Source organism: Nomascus leucogenys, chromosome 12, assembly GCF_006542625.1.
Source record: "Nomascus leucogenys isolate Asia chromosome 12, Asia_NLE_v1, whole genome shotgun sequence".
Lineage (NCBI taxonomy): Eukaryota > Metazoa > Chordata > Mammalia > Primates > Hylobatidae > Nomascus > Nomascus leucogenys.
Window position 1 is genome coordinate 20374727 of NC_044392.1, and position 25288 is coordinate 20400014.

Sequence of the window (25288 nt, forward strand, 5' to 3'; positions counted from 1 at the left end):
ACACACACACACACACACACACACACACACACACACACACACACACATTTATTGAGCCCCTAAAATAAGCAAGGCAGTGTATGAGAGTCTGTGGGGTCTGAGTGATGAATGGGGAATTGGGTAAATTGAAATCACAGAATCAAAGTGGGAAAGGGCCAAACAGATCTTCCTACTCAACTAATCCAAACTGCATGTTTTACAGATAGGTAAATGCAGAGACCCAGAGACAGCAAATGCAATGCTCAAAGTCACATAGTAAAGTAGTAGCAGAAGCAGGATAAAACTCTGAATCTCCTAATTCCTAGTCTGGGTGTGCGTTTCCCATTACACTATGCTGGTATGTGTGTGTTTCAAAACTACATTTTGGGCTAGGCATGGTGGCTCAAGCCTGTAATCCCAGCACTTTGGGAGACCAAAGCTGGCAGATCACTTGAGCCCAGGAGTTTGAGACCAGCCTGGGCAACACGGTGAAACCCCATCTCTACCAAAAAAGCAAGCAAACAAACAAAAAACATAAAAGTTAGCTGGGTATGGTGGTGCATGCCATGCTTGTAATCCCAGCTATTTGGGATCAGGAGACTGAGGCAGGAAGATTGCTTGAGTCCAGTAGGTGAAGGTTGCAGTGAGCCAAGATTGCGTCACTGCACTCCAGCCTGGATGACAGAGCAAGACCTTGTCTCAAAACAAAATAAAACAAAAAAATACATTGTAGATGGTCTCTCCTTCCTTTGTAGGCAGAAGCACATTTCCCTTTTACTAGCTTCCCTGGGTTCTGGCCAGATCTCCAGTCAGATCCAGGAAAGGGACAAGAAGCCCCTTTCCGAGGAGCACGTGGAGGCAGAACCCTAAAAGGTCATGCTTCCTGAAATAAAAGTCCCTAAAACTCCTCTACTGTTCCAAACACCCATCTGCCTCAGCATCTATATGATCTCAACAAAGTCCCAGGAACTTTGAGGATATGGAAGGCCGACCACAACACACAGCTTTCTTTTTTTTCTTTTTTTAGACAGAGTTTTGCTCTTGTTGCCCAGGCTGGAGTGCAATGGCGCGATCTCTGCTCACCGCAACCTCTGCCTCCCAGGTTCAAGCGATTCTCCTGCCTCAGCCTCTCGAGTAGCTGGGATTACAGGCATGCACCACCACGCCTGGATAATTTTTGTATTTTTAGTAGAGATGAGGTTTCTCCATGTTGGTCAGGCTGGTCTCGAACTCCCAACCTCAGGTGATCCACCTGCCTTGGCCTCCCAAAGTGCTGGGATTACAGGCGTGAGCCACCAAGCCCGGCCTCACAGCTTTAATAAATGCGAATTGTTGGCCATATCAATAGTCTTGACTGAGTGTGCTGAGAAAAGCTACAAGAAAGGGAATCCTGAGGAGGGATCCCATAAAGCAGAGAATGGCATTACTGCACTGGCAAAGATACCACTGAAACTGACTTAATACCTGAGACAGCAGAGGGGTAGTCACTGGGTGAGGGTGAGGAAGGCTGAGCATCCCCCCTCACTGTTCCCAGATCTGATCATATCCTTGCGAAATTCTTAACGTGGTCTACAAGATCCTGCATCATCTGATCTCTGCCCATCTGTCCATCTTCATCTCATGCTACTCTCCCTTGATTATTTAGTCCCTGTGCCATGGCCTTCTTTCAATTTCATAAATATTTCACGCTTTAACCCACATTGGGACTATTCTGGATGTGGAACATGCCCCTCCCCACACTCTACTCTTTGCCTGGCTAGCCTTTTCTCATCTTTTTGTTCTCACCTTAAGTGTTACTTTCTCAGAAAACCTTAACTCTCCAGCCTAAAATTAGGTTTCTCTCTTGCACTTCTTCATAGCACTTGTGGTGGACTTATGTTAACTTCTATCTGCCCCCTTCATTCCCTCCTTTAGGAAACCACCATTTTAAACAGTTATATTGGGACTATGTTGCCATACTTGCCTCCCCCAGCCACTGGGATGGGCACATGACTCACAGGTGACCAATCATAGTATTCCCGGGGATTGATTCATAGTGGTTGGGAGAGAGAAGGTCTCTTTTCAGAGGAATTGGGAAGCCGTGAATCTGCCATCATCCCTCTAACTCTCCATGCAGAGAGTCTGGCTATAGAAGGAGGAGAGGGGATAAGTAAAGCTGAGAAATGGAGAGTGCAATTGAGCCCTGGGTCTCGTGGACTTCTCAGTTACAGGAGCTAATACATTCTCTCTCTCTCTCTTTTTTTTTTTTTTTCTTTTTTGAGATGGAGTCTTGCTCTGTCACCCAGGCTGGAGTGTAGTGGGGCAATCTCAGCTCACTGTAACCTCTGCCTCCTGGGTTCAAAGGATTCTCCTGCTTCAGCCTCCCGAACTACATGCTTGGCTAATTTTTGTATTTTTAGTAGAGATGGGGTTTCACCATGTTGACCAGGCTGGTATCAAACCAGGCTGACCTCAAGTGATCCACCTACCTCAGCCTCCCAAAGTGCTGGGATTACAGGCATGAGCCACTGCGCCCAGCCAATTCTATTTTTTTTATTAAAGCTAGTTTGATTTGCAATTTTATCACTTGCAATAACAAAAGTCCTAACTCAAGCAGAACTTATCACAATTTTAACAACTGTATTGAGCCATAATTCACATACCATACAATTCACCCATTTTTTTGCACAATTTTTAATTAATATTTGTGTAAGTATTTGTTTAATGTCTCTTTCCCCATTAGTTCCATGACAGTAAGGATTGCAGCTGTTTGTTCATCATTCATTATGTCTTAAGTGCCAGGGCAGAACTTGGCTCAGCGGGCTCAATAAATGTTTTTCGCTGAATAAGTAAAATGTATTAATGAATATCTACCCTATGCTGGGTCCTTAGGATAATGAAACAAATCAGACACAATCCATGCAGTAGAAGCCTAGAAGGAGAGATAAACATGTAAATAGGCAAGTTCTGGTGATCAGTAGCAGAAAGCTCAGGGAGTTGAGTTAGGCAGAGATGGGTTACCTTGACCTGCCCAAACCTAACCAATTCATTAAGGTCTTCTTCAAGTGCCTTCCTAAAAACACGGCACTAAGATTTAATCTCACGTGTTCCTAAATAAATTTGATAGGTTTATACTGAGTCCACCACTTGCTAATGGTATAAGCTTGAGCAAGTTATTTAACCTCTCTGAACCTCATTTTTGAGAGTATTGGACATGCTCTATAGTACCTAGCTTGAAGGTTCATAAAGAGACTTAAATGAGATAATTAATGCTAAACATTTCACATAGTACCTTGTTCAATATATATCAGCTATGATTACCACATTTGCTATGTAGTAAAGTTAAGTGGTTAGGAGCACAGGCTCTGAGAGCCAGACTACTGCTTGAGTTGAAATACTGGTTCTACCCTGTTACTAGCTGTGTGACTTTGGCAAGTTACTCAACTTCTCTGTGCCTCGCTTTTCTCATCTGTTAAAAAAACACACACACACACAAAATGTGGAGATAAGGAAAGAACATATCTTGGAGAGTTTTAGAGGGATTAAATTAGATGTGTAATACTTTAAAACACTTAGAATAAATAGTGCCTGACACATGGTAAGCACCTAATAAATGTTTAACCAATTCACCTTTAAAAAATCTTAGAATGGGCCGGGCGCGGTGGCTCACGCTTGTAATCCCAGCACTTTGGGAGGCCGAGGCGGGCGGATCACGAGGTCAGGAGACCGAGACCATGGTGAAACCCTGTCTCTACTAAAAATACAAAAAATTAGCCGGGCATGGTGGTGGGCGCCTGTAGTCCCAGCTACTCAGAGAGGCTGAGGCAGGAGAATGGCGTGAACCCGGGAGGCGGAGCTTGCAGTGAGCCGAGATCGCGCCACTGCACTCCAGCCTGGGCGACAGAGCGAGACTCCGTCTCAAAAAAAAAAAAAAAAAAAAAAAAAAAAAAAAAAAAAATCTTAGAATGGCCATGCGAGGTGGCTTATGCCTATAATCCCAGGACTTTAGGAGGCTGAGGTGGGCAGATCACCTGAGGTCAGGAGTTCGAGACCAGCCAGGCCAACATGATGAAACCCTGTCTCTACTGAAAATACAAAAAATTAGCCGAGCATGGTGGTGGGTGCCTATAATCCCAGCTACTCGGGAGGCTAAGGCAGGAGAATCACTTGAACCCGGGAGGCAGAGGTTGCAGTGAGCCGAGATCATCCCACTGCATTCCAGCCTGGGTGACAAGAGTGAAACTCCATCTCAAAAAAAAAAAAAAAAAAAAATCTTAGTGAGAAGGGCTTGGTATGCTGGTATATTTTTTTCTAATACATATCCAAATATGTATTAGAAAATAAATACACAAAATCATCCTGCACAATTCCAGTGGCGTGAGTCCCCTCTTTGGGCAACACTACTCCAGACTCACACTATCCGGTGATTTATGGTTCCCTGACCTACAAGGTTGCTCCTTGCCTCTGCCGGGATTATGCCCCTGCCCGGAATGCCCTTAACTCTCTTCTTCACTTGACTGGTCCTACTTATCTTCAAGACTCCATTTGGGCATTATGTTCTCTGATCCCAGGAGAATCAGATTCCTCCTCTATGCTCCCCCAACATCCCTCTGTCACAGCCCTGACCAACTGGACTATGACTGTCACTGTAGGCTCTCTCACTGGATCGAGCTTCTTCAGACCAGGAAATGTAGGCTATTTCACAGCTCAGGGCCTAGAACAGAGTAGGCACTCAGGAAGTCTTCATTGGACAATAAAATGAAGTACCCAAATACTTAACATCACAAAGTTAATCAAAACATATTTTTGCATCCTCCGTGCCCGGCCGTATGCTAGGCACAGTAGGCACAAAGACAAACAAGATTCATTTCCTGTCTGCAAGGAACTTTCGGGAGACAGACAAGTAAATGAGTGCATCCAAGTGTGATGGGTACTGTGACTCTTCTATGTATGGGGTGCATTGAGAGAACAAATAAAGAGCTCCAGCGGGGGGCTAGGAAAGGTTTCATAGAAGATGTGAAGTGTGAGCTGTTTTGAAAGCTGAGTGGGGGCTCACCAGCTGGATGAGGGTAGAAGATGGGGAGTAGAAGACAGCACTCCAAGCAGATGAAATATAGTCAGTCCAAGGAGAGGGCTGGGAGCCTCCAGGGAGACTACAGGTTGAAAGCCTAAAGGGAGCATCTGAAGTTCTCCAGGTGTGGGCTTCATCACTTGCTTATTGTTCTATGGACCACATGGAGGCATTTTCTGGACTCTGAGAACCTCTGTGATAGTGTAGAAACAGCAAGGCCCAAGATGACCCAACCTCCCTGTTTATTAAGCACTTACAGTTTGCTACAGTTTACAGGCCACCTTGGGGAGAAAAAAGTATACAACACACACATACACACATACTCATAATGCAAATATATAACACACACAATTCACACTTGTATTTTATACAGATTACCCACCTATAAGCCCAAATATCTGTTCTTCAGAAACTGTCAGAGACTTTAAACTCTCCACTCCTCAATACTTACAACCCTTAGGATGTGAGATATACTTAGGGAGACTGGCTAAGAGCTAAGCAGTACATCTATTCTAGAGGAAGATTTCAAACTTTCACACCTACAGGCATGGAACTCTTTGTGTAAGGCAACCTCACCCTGGACCCCAATACATAAAATAAAAGCTCTTCTTTTAAGCAAAGGTAGGTAGAGTTCTGCTTTGGGGCCACTGAGACATGCCTGGGCACCTAGGCCTCAAAGGAGCACGAGGATCAAAATATGTTAAGCTTGGAAAAAGTCAGGACATCGATGAGCTACATACTCAAACCACATAGTTTTGTTCCTTCATACTATTACTTTCGTTGTGAATTGTGTTTTGGTGAGAAGCATGAATTTGCATTGAGATAAACTGTAAGAACAGCATATAAATACTCAGTGCTGGAAGGATGTTTGATATTCAGAACATGGTCACATTCAGCATACAGAGTCTGCTCTACAGTTGATGATGAAGAGTAGTGCTTCTCTGGAATAATGGGTTTGTTTTTATACTAGGACACTCTAAACCATGTAACTGATTATGTTTCCCTCTTGGCAAAGGTTGCTAGGAAGCTCAAAGGCAACATTTTGGCCCAACTCTTGCAGGTGTCCAAGAACTTAATACTTATCCTAGCTTCGTCTTATTTTTCCCTCACCCTTGCTTTCCCTTTGCTCCAATTTTCTCACTTATTTATTTATTTTTATTGTTGTATTGTGACAATTTTTATAAGACATCTCAAGTCCTTTGTGGAAGGAACTGGTAAAAATAAGAGGTTTTTTTTTTTTTTTTGAGACGGAGTCTTGCTCTGTCACCCAGGCTGGAGTGCAGTGGCGCGATCTTGGCTCACTGCAAGCTCCGCCTCCTGGGTTCACGCCATTCTCCTGCCTCAGCCTCCGAAGCAGCTGGGACTACAGGTGCCCGCCACTGCACCTGGCTAATTTTTTGTATTTTTAGTAGAGACGGGGTTTCACCATGGCCTTGATCTCCTGACCTCATGATCCACCCGCCTCGGCCTCCCAAAGTGCTGGGATTACAGGCGTGAGCCACCGCGCCCGGCCTAAAATAAGAGTTTATAAATTTAAAATTTATTTACATATTCAATATAAATTTATTTTACATATTCAATATAATAAAATATATATAAATATATATATTGATATAAAAATATATCAAAAATGATGAATTATCTAAAACTCACAGCACAAAGCCCATATGAACATCATACAAATATAAAACAATACACGCAGATCACATAGGTACATAATTCACAATCACAACACTAATGTCATAAATACAAACACACTCGTGCCTTCTGTTTACTCCACTCTCATGAACATGTGTACAAATGCACATGTGCACACACATGTGTCATGTACATACCAAGCTGCTCTGCGAGGAGCCGGCCCTTCTCAGTGGGAACAACCCTCTCTTCCTCCATGTCACACTTGTTCCCCACCAGAATAACTTGTGCATTGTCCCAGGAGTAGGTCTTGATCTGAGTAGCCCTAAAATGAGATAGAAAGAGATATGTTAATCATATTCCTATAGACTGAATGTCTGTGTCCCCACTTCCAAATTTACATGTTGAAGCCTAATCCCCAATGTAATGGTATTTGGAGGTGGAGTCTTTGGGATGTAATTATGTCAATGAGGCTAGAGTCCTAATAAATGTGTCCATATAAGAAGAGAAAGAAGCTAGAGCTCTCTTTCTCTCTTGGCCATGGGAGGATACAACAAGAAGCTGGCTGTCTCCAGATACTGGAGCTGCTGGCACCTTGATCTTAGACTTCCTAGCTCCAGAACTGTGAGAAAGAAATGTCTGTTATTTAAGCCACCAAGTCTATAGTATTCTTGTTATAGCAGCCCAAACCGACCAAGACACATACCCTCCTATGACAAAAAGAAAACTGCAAAGTGTGAAGAAATGGTTTCTCTTCCACAGGACTAGCAACACCCAAGTTATTGCCAATTAATTCAGCTGAGGACAGACAGATACCTGTCCCTGCTGGCTGTCACAGATGCTGACTCCTAAGCCCTAGCTGCAAACCTCATCCATCTTTTTGAAGTCCACCTCTACCATATCTGGCCATCCCTCTCCTCACTGGGAAGAGAGGTCTTTCTAAAACAGGTATTTGATCACAAGGTATCTTTTCTTAAAAGCCTTCTCTGGCCCCCAGCTAGCTATGTGATCAAGTCCAGATTCCTCAGTTCAAGATTACTCATGCTGTGTCTCTCCAGCCTCATTACCCATTCTCCTGCCTCCCAAACCTTTTTACTCATTCCCCAAAAACGCTTCCACAGCTTGTGCTTTTGCCTACACTGGGAATTCCTTCCCCACAACTAACTCATCCTCGAGGGCCCAGTGCTGATCCCACAACACCTTGAGGGGAGCCTCTTCAAGCTTCCCCTAGATCCACTTAGCCTCCACCTCCTCCTATATGATTCATAAACCTTCCTTGAAGCCTCGGATTATGATTATTTGCAGAAACCAAAATGTCAGCAGTGGTTACCTTCATATAAGATGATTATAAGACTTTTAAAAAATACTTTTCGGCCGGGTGCGGTGGCCCACGCCTGTAATCCCAGCACTTTGTGAGGCCGAGGTGGGCAGATCATGAGGTCAGGAGATCGAGACCATCCTGGCTAACACAGTGAAACCCCGTCTCCACTAAAAATTAAAAAAAAAAAAAAAATTAGCCGGGCGTGGTGGCGGGCGTCTGTAGTCCCAGCTACTCGGGAAGCTGAGGCAGGAGAATGGCGTGAACCCAGGAGGCAGAGCTTGCAGTGAGCCAAGATCGCATCACTACACTCCAGCCTGGGTGACAGAGTGAGACTCCATCTCAAAAAAAAAACAAAAAAAAAAAAAAAAACAAAAACCTTTTCAAATTTCTGTACTTTTCACATTTTTGAAAGTGAGCATGTATTACTTCTATAATTAAAAACAAAATTTTAAGAGGAAATAAAAAAGGACTCTCTTATATTATGAAGACATCTTTTTGTGGAGATGGGCCTAACATTCCCCAAAGACCCCATCAGGTAGAAATGATTACTTCCTCTTTTGGTCTCCTGCACATTTACCATGACACCTATTACACTTGGCTGAATTTCTATTTCTCCTTGAGGGCAAGGACCGGCCTATTCATCTTTGGGATGCCAATACCCAGCACAGAACACAGAGCAAAGAAGGTGTCAGTGAATGTTGATAAATGAACGAGCCAGTGAATGGTTAGTCCTGAAGCAGATCTTGAATCTGACTCTACCCTGACACTGACAACCTAACTCAACCCTAACTGCAACCTGAACCTATTACTGACCCTGCTCTTAAAGCTGATCTTACCAGCAACCTTCTCATTTATGGTGAAAAGCCATTCCCTCAAAGGATGGAATTCACTCAAACACCACTTCTTGTGGGCCCACAGGAAACCAGGCCAAATTCTGGGCACTGGGGCTTGGATGGCAGGTAGGGGTGAGGCTGAGACCAAGTTACTCACAGACAAAACTCAAAGGCCAGGGCTTGGGAGAGATAGACCCTCAGTCTTCAGACTCAAGGCAGGTAACTGGGGCCAGCTCTCCTTATCTCCCATGCTACTCTTTCCTTCATCTTCCTCCCTTCTCCCACCCCATTTCCTCTCAGCTCCCAGATTAGCAACAAACTCAGGTTATTCTTGGAGGAATCGTCACCAGGTGTTAAAGTCACCGTGTTCCCGAGGCAGAATGAACAGAGACTGAGGGAGGAAAGGAAGGGGGTCAAGGCCAACAGGGAAATGGGCAGTGTGGAGACACTTCAGGGGAGATGTGATGAGAGAGAAGAGGAGGAGCAGGGAGAGGGGAGGAAGGGAGGAAAATGATGAGTGGAGAAAGTAAAGGGAAGGGGAAGAGAACAGAGGAAGGAGAGGAGAAAGATCCAAGGTAGAGGGAAGAAAGAGTTATTAAAAAGGAAGGGGCAGAAAGGAGGAAGAAGAGGATAACCAAGAGGCAGAAAAGGAGAACAGAGACCCCCAGGAATGACAGACATGCTGATGACACCCTGAACTGCTGGTCAGAACAGGGGAGTGCAGCAGGCAGCCCACAAGGTCACTCTCAGCTCAAGCTGTGTATGTGAAGCCAACACAGCTTCACACAATTATGACAACTGCTCCCTGGGAGAAGCGAAGTCCTCGAAGGTCACTATTAGGCAAAAGGGAGGAGACAAGCCCAGCACTGGCCAGCACTGCTGCTGTATGCCTGGCCTGCTCGGCCTTTCCGATTCTGAAGGACAGCCACCACACAGATGTCCTACCTTCCCCCATCCTCATCTGAGCAGGGACACTGGGTCCTGGCCCTCCCTCTCACATGTCCTTCCCCTCAGGCTCCCTTCTCCTGGGAATCGTGCCCCAGGAGGAAAGCTATAAGTTGCTCGGAGGTTGCAACTCTGGGGTGCTGTACTGATTTCCATTGCATATTGAGCCTTGATGAACTTGGACTGTATGTGCTCCTGGACACCTGGCTCAGCCTAGGGATAAACTTTAAGAGCTATGTGCATTCACTCTCCACTGGAGCTACAGTAATCTTCCTGAAACACAAATGTGAACCTGTTGGTTTCTAATTCATACGTCATCACCTACGGGACAGAATCCAAACTCCTTATAGCAGTACACAAAACCCTTCATGACCTATGCCCTTCGACACTCGCACCTACCTTCTCACCTTTGCACATCTGTACTTGTTTTCTGGAACATCCTTATGCATTTGTCCCTCGGGCTAACTCTTGTTCATCTTACAAAATGCAGCATATGTGTCAGCAACTCCAGGGCACCTTCTCTGACTCCCTAAACTGGGTCAGAGAGCCCTCTGCTGGGTTCCCACAGCCCTGATGCCTCGCTTCATCACTGCACCTAGCACACATTTTCTTTTCTTTTCTTTCCTTTTCTTTTTTTTTTTTTTTTTCTAAGATAGAGTCTCACTCTGTTGCCCAGGCTGGAGTGCAGTGGTGTGATCTCAGCTCACTGCAACCTCTGCCTCCCAGGTTCAAGCAATTCTCCTGCCTTAGCCTCCTGAGTAGCTGGAATTACAGGCACATGCCACCATGCCTGGCTAATTTTTGTATTTTTAGTAGAGACGGGGTTTCACCATGTTGGCCAGGCTGGTCTCGAACTCCTGACCTCAGGTGATCTGGCTGCCTAGGCCTCCCAAAGTGCTGGGATTACAGGCGTGAGCCACTGCACCCGGCCTATCACATGATATTTTCATTCCTGCTTATGGATCTGTCTTCTCCTCTCATCTGTGAACTGAGGCCAGGAACCATGTCTGATTCATCTGGGCTTCCCTAGCACACAATACAGGACCTAGCACATGTTAAGTTTTAATGAACAGTTTGCTAAATGAATGAATGAATATGAGTCTCGTACCAGTCTTGGACAGCATTGAAGGACTCTTCATTGGTGATGTCATACATCAGAATGAAGCCCATGGCCCCACGGTAATAGGCTGTTGTGATGGTCCGGTACCGCTCCTGCCCAGCTGTGTCCTGGGCAGGAAAAGAAAAGAAACAATCTCTTAGAAAGTCTGCTTTGGTTCCTAAAAAGTCCCCAAGACAATTAACTAATAACCCAAGGCATTTTTTTTTTTTTTGAGATGGAGTTTCGCTCTTGTTGCCCAGGCTGGAGTGCCATGGCGCGATCTCAGCTCACTGCAACCTCTGCCTCCTAGGTTCAAGTGATTCTCCTGCCTCAGCCTCCTGAGTGGCTGGGATTACAAGCATGCGCCACCATGCCCAGCTAATTTTGTATTTTTAGTAGAGACAGGGTTTCTCCATGTTGGTCAGGCAGGTCTCGAACTCCTGACCTCAAGTGATCCACCCACCTCGGCCTCCCAAAGTGCTGAGATTACAGGGGTGAGGCACTGTGCCCAACCCAAGGCATATTTAAGGAGCATCTATTATGTGTCTTGTATTGTGCTTGCTGACTAGATTAAAACGATTTTTTAAATCTCATAGAATTTAATAAGAATAATTAAAATCCTAATGGAAAAGTGGACAAGAGGCATGAACAAGCACAGAAGAAATGTTGAGTGGGTAATTATTACATAAAAAGTTTTAACCTTATTTTTCTTTTTTTTTTTTTTTTTTTTTTTTAAAGACAAAGCCTTACTCTGTCGCCCAGGCTGAGTGCCCTGGCACAATCATAGCTCACTGCAATTTTGAATTTCTGGGCTGAAGCAATCCTCCCACCTCAGTCTCTGAGTAGCTGGGACTAAGGTTTTGTGCCACTGTGCCCAGCCCCTTATTTTTAATAATAATTCCCATGATTGATAAGCATGCAGTGAAATATACAACTTCACATCTTGCTTGTGGGAGTGGAACTTGGTTTAGCCTTTCTGGGAATCAATTTGGAAGTCTTAAGAGCATTAAAAATGTTCATACTCTTTGACCCAGAAATATTCCTTCTGGGAATTTTTCCCACAAAATTAGAAAAATTTTCCCTATAAAAATAGAAAATCAGACAAATATGTATGTACAAAAACACATTTGTTACAATTTTATCTAGACAGTAAAAACATATCAGCAACTTATATATTCAACAATAGGAGAATGGTTAAAATGTAAGAATTTTTATGTAAGTTCATGTATGTAAGAATATTTAACGATATGAAACAATATTTGTATGTGTGATCTATTAGTTTTATAACTATATGGGCACAGAAAAAAATAGAAGAAACACATCAAAAGGTTAATAGAGATTTTCTCTGAATAAGAGACAAGAATTACTGAGATTTTGATTTTCTTCATGTAAACTTTTTTTTTTTTGAGACATGGTCTCACTCTGTGGCCCAGGCTGGAGTGCAGTGGAGCAATCTTGGCTCACTGCAATCTCCGCCCCCTGGGCTCAAATGATCCTCCCACCTCAGCCTCCTGAGTGGCACACCACCACACACGGCTATTTTTTGTATTTTTAGTACAGATGACGTTTCACCATGTTGCCCAGGCTGGTCTCAAACTCCAGAGCTCAAGCAATCCACCCACCTCAGCCTCCCAAAGTGCTAGGATTACAGGTGTGAACCACTGTGCCCAGACTTCTTCATGTATTTTTATTATCTCTACAATGAGCACGTATTACTCTTATGTAAGGAGAAAGAAACATTTTTTCAAAAAATGACTTTACGACAATTCTTAATCACAAGTAGCTCATAGTCTAGTTGGAAAGACAAACACGTAAGCAAGCAACAAAGACCAGACCAACAGCAAAGGGTTATCAGGGCACATTGGGATGCTTCCAAATTTTCCACACAGTCCTCGTGTGAGGGACCAGCCAATCTTCTCTGTACCATTAAAGTCTCAGAATGTGTGATGCTTAAGCATGTATAAAACATGTCCTCATATATTATCTCATTTAAATTCTATGAGATTCCAGTGAGGTAGGTGTCATTATTATTTAAATTTTATAGTTGAGAATGCAAAAATTGCAGAAAGGGCAAGTGACTTTCCCAAGGTCAAGGTCACAAAGCTGGTGACAAATCTAGGCCTTAAATCTGGGACTTTTTTTTTTTTTTTTTTAAAGAGACAGGGTCTCACTCTGTCACTCAAGCTAGAGAGCAGTGGTGCAATCATCATAGCTCACCGCAGCCTTGAACTCCTAAGCTCAAGTGATCCTCCCACCTCAGCCTGCCGAATAGCTAGGAGTACAGGTGCTCGCTAGTGTATCCAGCTTTTTTTGTTTTGAGACAGGATGTTACTCTGTCACCCAGTCCTGAGTGCATGATCACAGCTCACTGCAGCCTCAAATTCCCAGGCTCAAGTGATCCTCCCACCTCAGCCTCTCAAGTAGCCGGGACCACAGGCACGTGCCACCACGCCTGGCTAATTTTTTTTACTTTTGTAGAGACAAGGTCTCACTATGTAGCCCTGGCTGGTCTGGAACACCTGAACTCAAGTGATTCTCCTACCTCAACCTCCCTAAGTGCTGGGATTACAGGCATGAGCCACCGTGCCCAGCCAAATCCAGGACTTCTGGTTCCATGTCTAATGCAGGTACCACCACACCTCCATCAATGAAAGATTGATTTATTCACAAGCATCTACTGAACACCATCTATAGTTATAATAAAAATAATGAGAAAAATAATTTCAGTATGCCACTATTTTTATATAGGTTGCACCTGTTATCCACAAATACTAGAAAACCCTGGAGAATATATGTTGTTACTCTCATCTTACAGGTGAGGAAACTAAGATTCATTCAGAACTAATCTGTCTCTCTCCTGCACCCATTACAACATATTGCCTTAGCCATGAACTATACTTAGTGTGATAATAACATAGAACAACCACCACCCCTGCCCTCAGGAAGCCTCAATAGAGTTGTGAAGGTGGCTAAGATATAATAGCAAATTGATAATTAGCAATATGAGGTAATATGTCATCAGCACCAGATAAGCGGTATAAAAAAAAAAAAATGAGTTGGCCAGGCATGGTGGCTCACACCTGTAAACCCAGCACTCTGGGAGGCCAAGGTAGGTAGATCATTTGAAGTCAGGAGTTTGAGGCCAGCCTGGCCAATATGGTGAAATCCTGTCTCTATTAAAAATACAAAAGTTGGCCGGGCGTGGTGGCTCATGCCTGTAATCCCAGCACTTTGGGAGGCTTAGGTGGGTGGATCACCTGAGGTTGGGAGTTCGAGACCAGCCTGACCAACATGGAGAAACCCCATCTCTACAAAAAATACAAAAATTAGTTGGGTGTGGTGGCGCATGCCTGTAATCCCAGCTACTCAGGAGGCTGAGGCAGAAGAATGGCTTGAACCCGGGAGGCAGAGGTTGCAGTGAGCCAAGACTGAGCCATTGCACTCCAGCCTGGGCAACAAGAGCAAAACTCCATCTCAAAAAAAATAAATAAATAAATACAAAAGTTAGCCAGGCCTGGTGGTGTGCACCTGTAATCCCAGCTACTTGGGAGGCTGAGGCACAAGAATCGCTTGAACCCGGGAGACAGAGGTTGCAGGGAGCTGAGATGGCATCACTGTATTCCTGCCTGGGTGAAAGAGCAAGACTGTCTCAAAAGAAAAAAAAAAAAGAATCACACAAGTTCAGGTAAAGTAGAAACATAGTGATTTGGGGTAGTTATGGAAGATGTCAAAGTGGAGATAATATATCCTGTAGGATAGGCTGGGTTCTTCAGGAACAAGCAATCCCAAATCTCAGTAGCTTAAACAACAAGGTTTTATTTTTTATTATTATTACATATCCATTAAGGATTGGCTGGGTGCTCTGCTTTTTGTCACCTTTATTCCAGGATAAAGACTGACAGAGCAACTACCAGAGGGGAAGAAAGTATGTGAGTCATGTATTGGCTCTTAAAACTTCCACTTTTCCCATTTCACTGGCCAAAGCAAGTCACAAACCCACACCCAACTTTCAAGGGGTAAGAAAGTGCAATACTATCATAGGCTCAGGAGGAAAACTGGGACTATATGGTAGAAGGCATAATGATTCCCATGGGTGGAATCTGCACCAAGCCCAGGAGCATCACATGAAAATGTGCTTATTTGGCAATATAAGGAGAACAACTTTTCTAAAGAAGAGTTTTCCAAGCAGAAAAGTAAAGGAGTGGTATTTTGGCAGAAGGGAGGCTTTTTGACAGTGAGTACTCCTGAAGAACTTAAGGAATGGTAGGAGATGGGACATAGGTAGGTGATGAAGCTAGAAAGAGCTCTGAATACTATGCTATGGGGTATGGACTTTATTTTTTAAGATCAAAGATTTTGAGCCAAGGGATTAACATAATTAGATCTGAGATTTAGAAAGATCACTCTAACAATGGTGTAGAGAACGGAATGGAAGGAGAAGAGAGAGGAGGCAGTAAGGCTGGTTAGAAGATCTTTGCAGTAGTACAGGTCAGACTAAATAAGAATTTGAGCTAGAGTGGTAACAACAGGCATAGAGTAAGAACAGATTCATTGAGGTATTTAAGAGGTAAAATTATAGGGAATGGTGATAGATTAGATGTGAAGAGAAGAAAAACAAAGATAGCAGTTGTTTCTGTCAGGGCTTGGCTTCTCCATGTCCCCAGCATTTCAGCTCTGGCCCAGACTTGCATAACCTTACTCCATAAAACAAAACCTGCATCTAACATACTCACCCTCCTTGGAGAGCATATGAATCACCATCTTCTTTTCATTGAGCAAGGTCTTTGAGCATCTTACTCTCCATCACAATCAGCTTATCAAAGTATTCCTTCTGACTGTATGTACAGCAGTTCTCCCTATGAGTTCTGGAAGATATTTTCTCCAGCTCATGAGTGAGTGGGAGGATAAATGAATAGATGAATGGATAAATGAGTGAATGAATAAATGAGGGAGTGAACATTTAACACTGGAAATCTTAGACATTATTGAGAGAAATCTGCCATATCCACATCAAAGCTCTGTGTGTTTGTGACTAAGAAACATCGAAGGAGTATTTGATCCACTCCTATGCCCTTGCCTCTGCTTCCTGAGCTGCTCGGAGCCAACTCCAAAGAATAGACCTCCCACCAATCTGTAGGTTCAGTCCCTAAATCCTGTCCTGCAGGATTTGGAATTAAGCCATTCTTCCTGGTCTAGAGGCCCAGGCAGGATTTCTGAGTGCCTGCACTGCCATCAGGCCTCAGCTCTCCTCAGTCTCCCTACACTGTGCCCTGTTATTCTGTGAGAGTGTCTAGTCTTCCATCTCTGCCTGGAGGCTAGCCCTGTGCCCAAGCTCTCCAACAGAAGAGTCTTGTCACCCAACTGAATCCCAACTAATTAGAAATTCTGGTATATACCCCATAAATGAGTTTGGACATGGAGTCAGTTTTATCTCAGTACTACCAGTACGTAGCACAGGGCTGTGCACACGGTAGCAATTCAACCACTGTTTGTTAAACAAAAAGGCCATATAGTCTTGAGGTTAAGACCATGATCTTTGGAGTTAGGCTTCTGGGTGTGAATCCCTATTCTACCACTTACTCACTATGTGACTATAGTACACAGCCTCTAAAATGGCTTCTAAAATGTCTCCTGATATTCATGCTTTTGTGTAATCCTCTCTTTAGGCAACTTACCTATTGGAGCCTTAGTTTCTTCATCTATGAAGTGGGAATAATAATAATACTTCATTTTATTGCACTTCAACTTATTACACTTTGCAGATATTGCATTTTTTACAAATTGAATGTTTGCGATGACCCTATCTCAAGCAGGTCTATCAGAGCTATTTTTCCAACAGTATGTGCTCACTTCATGTCTCTGTGTCACATTTTGGTATTTCTCACAATATTTCAAGTCTTTTCATTATTATTATATCTGTCATGTTTATCTGTGATCAGTGATCTTTGATGTTACTATTGTAATTGTAGGCAGTGAACTTAATGTTGTGTGTGTTCTGAATGCTCCACCAACCAGCCATTCTCCCATCTCTCTCCCCCTCTTCAGGACTCCCTATGCCTTGAGACACAACAGTATTAAAATTAGGCCAATTAATAACCCTACAATGGGCTGGGCGTGGTGGCTCATGCCTGTAATCGTAGCATTTTGGGAGGCCGAGGCAGGTGGACCACTTGAGGTCAGGAGGTTGAGACCAGCCTGGCCAACATGGTGAAATCCTGTCTCTACTAAAAATACAAAAATTAGCCAGGCATGGTGGCAGATGCCTATAATCCCAGTTACTCAGGAGGCTGAGGCAGGAGAATCACTTGAACCCAGGAGATGGAGGCTGCAGTGAGTCAAGATCACACCACTGCACTCCAGCCTGGGTGACAGAGCAAGACTCCGCCTCAAAATAATAATAGTAATAATACCACCACAACGGCTTCTAAGTGTTCAAGTGAAAGGATGAGTTACACATCTTTTGCTTTAAATCAAAAGCTAGAAATAATTAAGCTTAGTGAGGAAGGCATGCCAAGAACTGAGATGGGCCGAAAGCTAGGCCTGTTATACCAAACGTTAGCCAAATTGTAAATGCAAATGTAAATTTATTGAAGGAAATTAAAAGTGCTACTCTTGCGAACACATAAGTGATAAGAAAGCAAAACAACCTTATTGGCAATATGTAGAAAGTTTTACTGGTTTATGGATAGAAGATTAAACCAGCCACAATCTTTCCTTAAGCCAAAGCCTAATTCAGAGCAAGGCCTTAACTCTCTTCAATTCTATGAAGGCTGAGAGAGGTGAAGGAACTGCAGAAGAAAAGTTTGAAGCTAGCGGAGGTTGGTTCATGAGGTTTAAGGAAATAAGCTATTTTCATAACCTAAAAGTGCAAGGTGAAGCAGCAAATGCTGATGTAGAAGCTGCAGCAAGGTTATCCAGAAGACCTGCTAAGATCATTGATGAGGGTGGCTACACTAAATAAGCGATTTTCAATGTAGACAAAACAGCATTGGAAGAATATGCCATAGCTAGAGAGAAGTCAATGCCTGACTTCAAAGCTTAAAGAACAGGCTGACTTTCTTGTTAGGGGTTAATGCAGCTGATGACTTTAATTTGAAGTCAATGCTAATTGACCATTCTGAAAATCCAAGGGCCCTTCAAAATTATGCTAAATCTACCCTGCCTGTGCTCTAGAAATTGAACAACTAAGCCTGGGTGACAGCACATCTGTTTACAATATGGTTTACTGAATAATTTAAGCCCATTGTTGAAACCTACGCTCAGGAAAAAATATTCCTTTCATAATATTCCTGCTTATTGACAATGTGCCTGGTTACCCAAGATATCTGATGGAGATATACAAGGAGATTAATGTCTTCATGCCTGCTAACACAACATCCATTCTGCAGCCCATGGATCAAGGAGTAATTTTGACTTTCAAGGCTTATTTGGACCTGGGCAAAGTAAACTGAAAACTTTCTGGAAGGAATTCACCATTCTACCATTAAGAATATTCATGATTCATGGGAGAAGATAAAAATATCAACATTAATAGCAGTTTGAAATAAATTGATTCCAAACTTTGGAATTATGGATGACTTTATGGGGTTCAAGACATCAGTGGATAAAGTAACTGCAGATCTAAGATCTTGTGGAAATAGCAGAACTAGGATTAGAAGTGGGACCTGAAGATGTGACTGAATTGCGGCAATCTCATGATAAAACTTGAATGGATGCAGCTGCTTCTTACAGATGAGCAAAGAAAATGGTTTCTTGAGATGGAGTCTACTCTGGTGAAGATGCTGTGAACATCCTTGAAATGACAACAAAGGATTCAGAATATGACATAAACATAGTTGGATAAAGCAGTAGCAAGGTTTGAGAGGACTGACTCAAATTTTTAAAGAAGTTCTACTATGGGTAAAATGCTATCAAACAGCATCACCATGCAACAGAGAAATCTTTCATGAAAAGAAGAATCAATCGATGCAGCAAACTTCACTGTTGTCTTATTTTCAGAAATTGCCACAGCCACCCCAGTCTTCAGCAACCACTAACCTGATCAGTCAGCACCCATGAACATCAAGGCAAGACCTCCACCAGCAAAAAGATTAACACTCACTGAAGGCTCAGATGATTGTTAGCATTTTTTAGCAATAAAGTATTTTGTTGGTTTGTTTGAAACAGGGTCTCACTCTGTTGCCCAGGCTGGAGTGCAGTGGCGAGATCATAGCTCACTTCAGCCTCAACCTCCTGGGCTCCAGCGATCCTCCCACCGCGGCCTCCCAAAGTGTTAGGATTACAGGCATAAGCCACCACATCTGGCCAAAGGATTTTTAAATTAATGTATGTAAATTGTTTTAGGCATAATGTTACTACACATTTAATAGACTACTACAGTATAAACATGGCTTTTATATGCACTGGGAAACCAAAAAATTCATGTTACTTGATTTATTGCAATATTTACTTTATTGTGGTGATCTGGAACTGAATCTGCAACATATCCAAGGTATGCCTGTACCTACCTCAGAGTTTTGTGAGGATTAATAATGTTATCATATGCGAAATGCTTAGTACAGTTCCTGGTGTGTAGTAAATACCATATAGGCATCAGTTATTGTTTTTGCACTTCCAAAGACAGTTCCAGGAGCAGGGCCAGCTTCCCAGGGTCTGCCCTGCTAGAGTGGATGGGTCTCATGCTATATGTGTCATTTCCCATTCCATTCAAACCTGCCCAGGGCTGCCTCCAGCCAGTGTGTCAATATAATGTGTCCCTTAAAGAGTAGCAACATGACCTGTTAGAAAGAGAATGGGTGAACTTAAGAGTTGAGCAGGCCTTGGCCTAACTCCCAGCTCTGCCATTCACCAGCAATGTGATTTTGGACTGGTTGGTTATTTTACCTCTCTGAGGCTCAGTTTCCTCACATCTGGAATGGAAATAAAAATGCCTACTTGATAGGGTTTTCATAATAAGAGGTTTTTTAAGTGTCTGGCTTATAATAGGTATCCAAATATAGAAGTATTTATTATTTAACTTTTAAATGAATTTTTTTAAGTAATTGAGCCTTAGTTTCCTCAACTGTGAGGTGGTGATAATAATATTATACTTTGAAGTGATTGTGTGAGAATGACAGATAATGTAGGGGTAGAGCCTAGCAGAGCACTGGCCGCATGGTAGGTGCTCAATAAAGCTCATAGTAAGTGCTGCTATTACTGTTGATATTGTTGACATTTTTATTTCACTTAAAGAAAAGCAAGTTGGAAACACAACACTCCAGCTCTCACTATCCTGTGCTCTATGGAAAGCAGCCCAGAGAATCACTCCTAAATCTCTCCCTTTTATTTTTAAAAATCACATTGAGGAACATTGATTCTCCTCCTACTGATGAGAGTCAGAAATAGAACCACAGAGGAGATGGGAAGGAGGAGAAAGAAAGAGGAATGACTCACTGGCTACTTGAGGAAGGAGACCATGTCATCAAGAGAAATCAATTCACTTCTACGCAACAGACGTTCATTGAGCTCTTCATGTGGGCAGAGGATTATGCTAGAGAACAGACATGAGAGTGAGCACCACTGCTCCGGTCTCCCATAGCCCAGTCAGTGTGTCAGACAGACATGCGGGCAAGAGAAAAGGGGACTAATGTTAACTGAACACCCACTATGTTCTGAGCACTTTGGTAAGTGCTTTATATATGAGAACCATTATATTATTTGTGGTAACAAAGTAACACTGTTAGTTGAGCATTACTACATGCCAGGCACATGTTAGTAGGCACCTTTCTTATTTTATTTGATTTTCAAAACACCCTTCTGAAATACTACCATCTCTATTTACAGATGAGGTAAAGTTTTAAATAACTTGCCTAAGATCTTGCAGTCAGTTCATTCCAGACAGATTCAAACCTGGTCTGTCTGATTCCAAAGCCTGTGCTGTTTCCAGGATGCCGTTTACATAATTTCTCTTAATTGTTGTATCAGCTTGAAGGACGACAAGTTTGAGTCCCCATTTGATATACGAATTAACTGAGGCTCATGGAGGTTAAGTAAATTGCTAGGGTCACAAACAATAAGGAGGCAGACAGAATCCAAATTCTGGCCAGGCATGGTGGCGTATGCTAGTAATCTCAGCACTTTGGGAGGCCGAGGCAGACGGATCATTTGAGCTCAGGAATTCAAGACCAGCCTGGGCAATATGGTGAAACTTTGTCTCTTCAAAAAATACAAAAATTAGCTGAGCATGGTGGCATGCTCCTGTAGTCCCAGCTACTTGGGAGGCTAATGTGGGAGGATCACTTGAGCCCAGGAGGTGGAGGTTGCAGTGAGCTGAGATTGCACACTGCACATCAGCCTGGGCGACAGAGTGGGACCTTGCCTCAAAAAAAAAAAAAAAAAAAAGAATTCAAATTCTGTCTTTTGACCAAAGCCTGTGCATTTTCAACACAGCCTAAAGTCCAACCTGATTTGTATTCTTGATCCTCTTTAGCCCCCAAGATCCTCTGCAGCCTCCCAATACAGGAAGTCCTCTAACCATGTCTAAGGCTTCCAGGGACCAACAGTCTCCCCTCCACCAGAGCATAAGATCGGAAATCACCTGGAAAGCTTAAATGAAATCACATGTGACCCAACACACACTCTTCATTTCTTCGTAAAGTTTTCCTCATGGTCGTCACATATGCCACATTCATTTCTGCTCTATATCTCTGTTCATGCCACTCTCTGCCACGATACACCCTCTCCCAGCTTCTCTGCTTGTCTTGACCATCAGATTTTTGGATTCTAGGGTTAAAAGGAAACCTTAGAAGTCATTCAATCCATCCTCTCACTTAAAATAGGAATTCCTTCCACAACATCCTTGTATTGAGTGCTTCCAACTTGGACACCCACCCCCTCACAAAGCAGCCATTCCACTGATGGACAGTTCTGATTATTAGAACATTTCTTCCTTTTGTTGAGCTGAAATCTACATATAGTAATTTCTATCCACTGATTTAATACTGTTCTCTGGAGACACAAAGAATAAATCTAATTCTTTACTCATGTGGCAGCCCTCCAAATATTCAAATCCTTACACTTCCTTAACTCATAGAGTTTACAATGTTTTTTTCTTATTATCTCAGTTTATTCCCTGGGAAACCCTGTGAGAGAAGGACCAATATCTCTATTCTATAAAAACGGCAACTTAGGCTTGAAGAGGTGAATGACAGGAAATCATGAAAAGGGGCTTAAATAAAACCGGGTCTTCTGTCTCCCAACAGACCATCCTCTTTCACAAGGCTACTTCACCGATTTAAATCTCTTGTCACAGGGGCCTTGACTATTAGCAGAACAGCCAGAGAAGAGTGAAGGGAACTTGAAACCAGGTGAAGGAAGATGTTTAACCATTGGGGGGATAGTACTGCTATCTTCAACTATTTAGAGCACCTAAAGGCACTTCTCTTTTCCTTTCAAATCTTCACTTGGTACTGACTCTGTGCCAAGCATTGGTTAGGTCCTGAAGACAAACAGATGAATACAAGCCGGTACTTGCTTAAAGTCTACAGTGTCTGTTACCATAGGAGGTAAACATGTATTGGGTGGGGGTTCTGAAGCCCATTCCCAGACAGAGGCCCATTCCCAGAGAGCCTTCCTAGTGCCCTTCCCTGAGGTAATGCCCTCTCTTCAGAGCTCAGCTCAGCAGAGAAGCTGACCATCCTGGAAAAGTCACATGCTCCAATTATATGCTTTGCTGGCACCATGAGCTTCTCCTTTGTACCACTCACTCCCACTGTAATTTTGTATTTATTTGTGTAATTATTTGATTAAGGTCTGTCTCCCTTGCCAAACTACCAGTGCCACAAGAACAGGATGTCTGGTTTTGCTTACTATTGCATCTCCAGTGCATGCCACAGCACCTGGAACACAGGGCCAGAGTGTTCCAATAAATATTTGTTAAAAGGATAAATGTATGGGGGTGTCTGTAACAATTTGGATAGAGCACACAGAATGTCAGATGGTCCTTTGGAAAAATCCATACCTTCCCATCTCCATCTGCTGGCCTCCCAAAGCCTACAAGATGGAATCCAAGCTTCTCAGTAGATACAGACCCTTCAGGATCTAGCTCAGGCTTGCCTGCTAGTTCCTTTCCTGTCATTCCTTGACTGAAACAGTGAGCTCCAGTTTTTGCCTTAACTACTTGTGGTTTCCCAAACACGCAGCTCATTCACACCCCTGGGCCTTTGCATATGCTGATATTTGCCTGGAATGCCCTTGCCTTCTATAATTCACAAACATATTCAAAGATCAAATCCCCTGAAGTTTCCCCTAACCTTCTTTCCCCACTAATTCCTCCCCTGCCCTTTAAATGTTTGCCATTACACTGGCACAGGATTTTTCTCAGTCCTTTTGCCAGACTTACAGAAGGAGACACCCCATCGACTCGGGCCCTCTGGGCTGCAACTGAGGGCAAGCCTCCAGCACAAATCCCATGGCCACTGCAACTGCACATTCAGCCCCTGGCGGGAGGGGATGTGTGAGTGAGCAAGTGCAGGGTCCAGCCAGCCATTCTGAGTGCTGACATGAAAGCAGGCTCTGTGAGGGGCTTGTGGCTTGACCAGGCATGTCACCCCAAGGAGAAGGTGGCAGTGCCAGGCAGGGATGCCTACAACCCCAAAGCCCCAGAGGGCTGTTACAGTGTGCTAATTAGCTCTTTCAGCCCCACCATCAGCAGCCCGACAGACAGTGGCATGCTAACAGCTCAGTCAGCTCCTTGCTCCACTCTAGCCCACAGCTCCGGGACTGGCTTGGCCCCACCACTGCTTCTGTCACACGGGATGGCTGCCTTCCACCGGTGGAGGGCAGAGGGCCACAGTGCCACAGCCTTTTGGGTACTCCCATTTGGTGGGTCCTAAGTTCTTGTCCCACATCCAAGAAGAATGAGGTAACATTGACAACTGTAGGGTGATGAGGGTGGAGAATTTTATTGAGCAATGAAATAGCTCTCAGTAGAGAGGGATCAGGAAGGTGGGGTCTCTCACCCAAAGTCAAGTCATCTCCCCCAGTGTGGCTGAGTCTGGGGTATTTTTAGGCACAGGACAGGGGAGGGGTGGGCCATGGGTAGTATTGGAAAAGGCAACATTTAATTGGTTAAAAAGTATTATTCAGAAAGAACCAACCAGGAAAGGGTGGGCAAACAGGAACAGAAGTTCTCACTCTGTGTCATGGGTTTCATCCAGAACCAGCAGCAGTCCAGGCTGTTTTGGGCTTGAAGGTGGGGTTTCACCAGGGACCTGTCCCTATCTGCCTAGGCATTTGTCTGCCTCCTGCTGCTATCAATATCACTGCACACATCACATTTGTTATAGTTACCGGTTTGTTTTTCTGTCTCTTCTTTCAGGCTATGAGCACCCTAAAATCAAGTCATATTTAGCTAAATATCAGGCCCTCAACTATAGCACCTGCCACATACTAGGAACTTATAAAAATGCTAGCAAATGAAACTCAAGGACTGACTGTGCTGAGAAGGGAAAACTCATTTAGAACTTCAGGACTGGTTGGAATAGGGTCTGTGAGCTCATACATACCACCTCCTTTTTCTAGGCACTTTCCCTGTCATAGACAAAGAGAGGGAGGCCCAGAGCAGTGACAACTTGAGAGGTCACACAAAGAGTGAGAGGTTATCTCTGGGATCTTCATCCCTGGGTCATGCCCTGTTGCCTGTGCATTCCTCCAGCCAGACTGCTTTCTCTTCCCGTCTTCGATCCAGGCAAGATTAGTTGGGGGGACGATGAGCACCAGGGAGGCAAGTAATGAGAACTTTCAAGCTAGCTTTCCCCCATGCCCTACCCTCTGACCCACCCACAGCTGCTCAGCTCCAAGCACTTTGCTTTTCTGCAGCAGCTGGGAGCTGAGACTAAATTATGTCCCATGGGAATGGAAGGAAACTGGAAGGGGAGAGCTCTTTAGGAAGGAGAGAGCAGTTCAGTGGAGCTTGGGAGACACAGAGAACTGAAAGTGGTAAAAATGGTCCTTTGGAGCTAACTTAATATTATACCTATCTGTCCTTAGCCATATAGACCACATTATAGAGCACCCTACGGTTTACAAGTACTTTTATTACATCATCTCACAGGAGCCCGACAATGATTCTGTGATGCAGACTTTTTTTTTTTTTAAACAATTTCAACTTTTGTTTTAGGTTCAGGAGGTACATGTATAGGTTTGTTACATAGGTACACTGCATGATGCTGAGGTTTGGGGTATGACTGATCCCATTACCCAGGTAATGAGCATAGTACCCAGTGGGCAGTTTTGCAGCCCTTGTCCCCAGTGCAGACATTTTAGAACCAGAAGAAATCAATCTTAGAGTTCATCCAGTCTGACTCCTTTCTTTTACAGACAGAAAAACTGAGACCTAGACACTCAGTGACTTTCCCAAGGCCACATAGCTCCTTATTTTTAGGCTC

At 43.6% G+C, this 25288-nt stretch overlaps 1 protein-coding gene across 1 annotated transcript in view; it reads right to left on the reverse strand.

Moving 5' to 3' along the window:
* The window catches only part of RAB3B (RAB3B, member RAS oncogene family), a 73243-nt gene that overhangs the window by 8770 nt on the left and 39185 nt on the right, over positions 1 to 25288 (reverse strand). The window contains exons 3-4 of the mRNA XM_030823905.1: positions 10872 to 10990; positions 6865 to 6989 (exon numbers count right to left, since the gene is read on the reverse strand). Coding sequence (XP_030679765.1) covers positions 6865 to 6989; positions 10872 to 10990 — 244 coding nt within the window. The remainder of the gene's footprint in view (positions 1 to 6864; positions 6990 to 10871; positions 10991 to 25288) is intronic.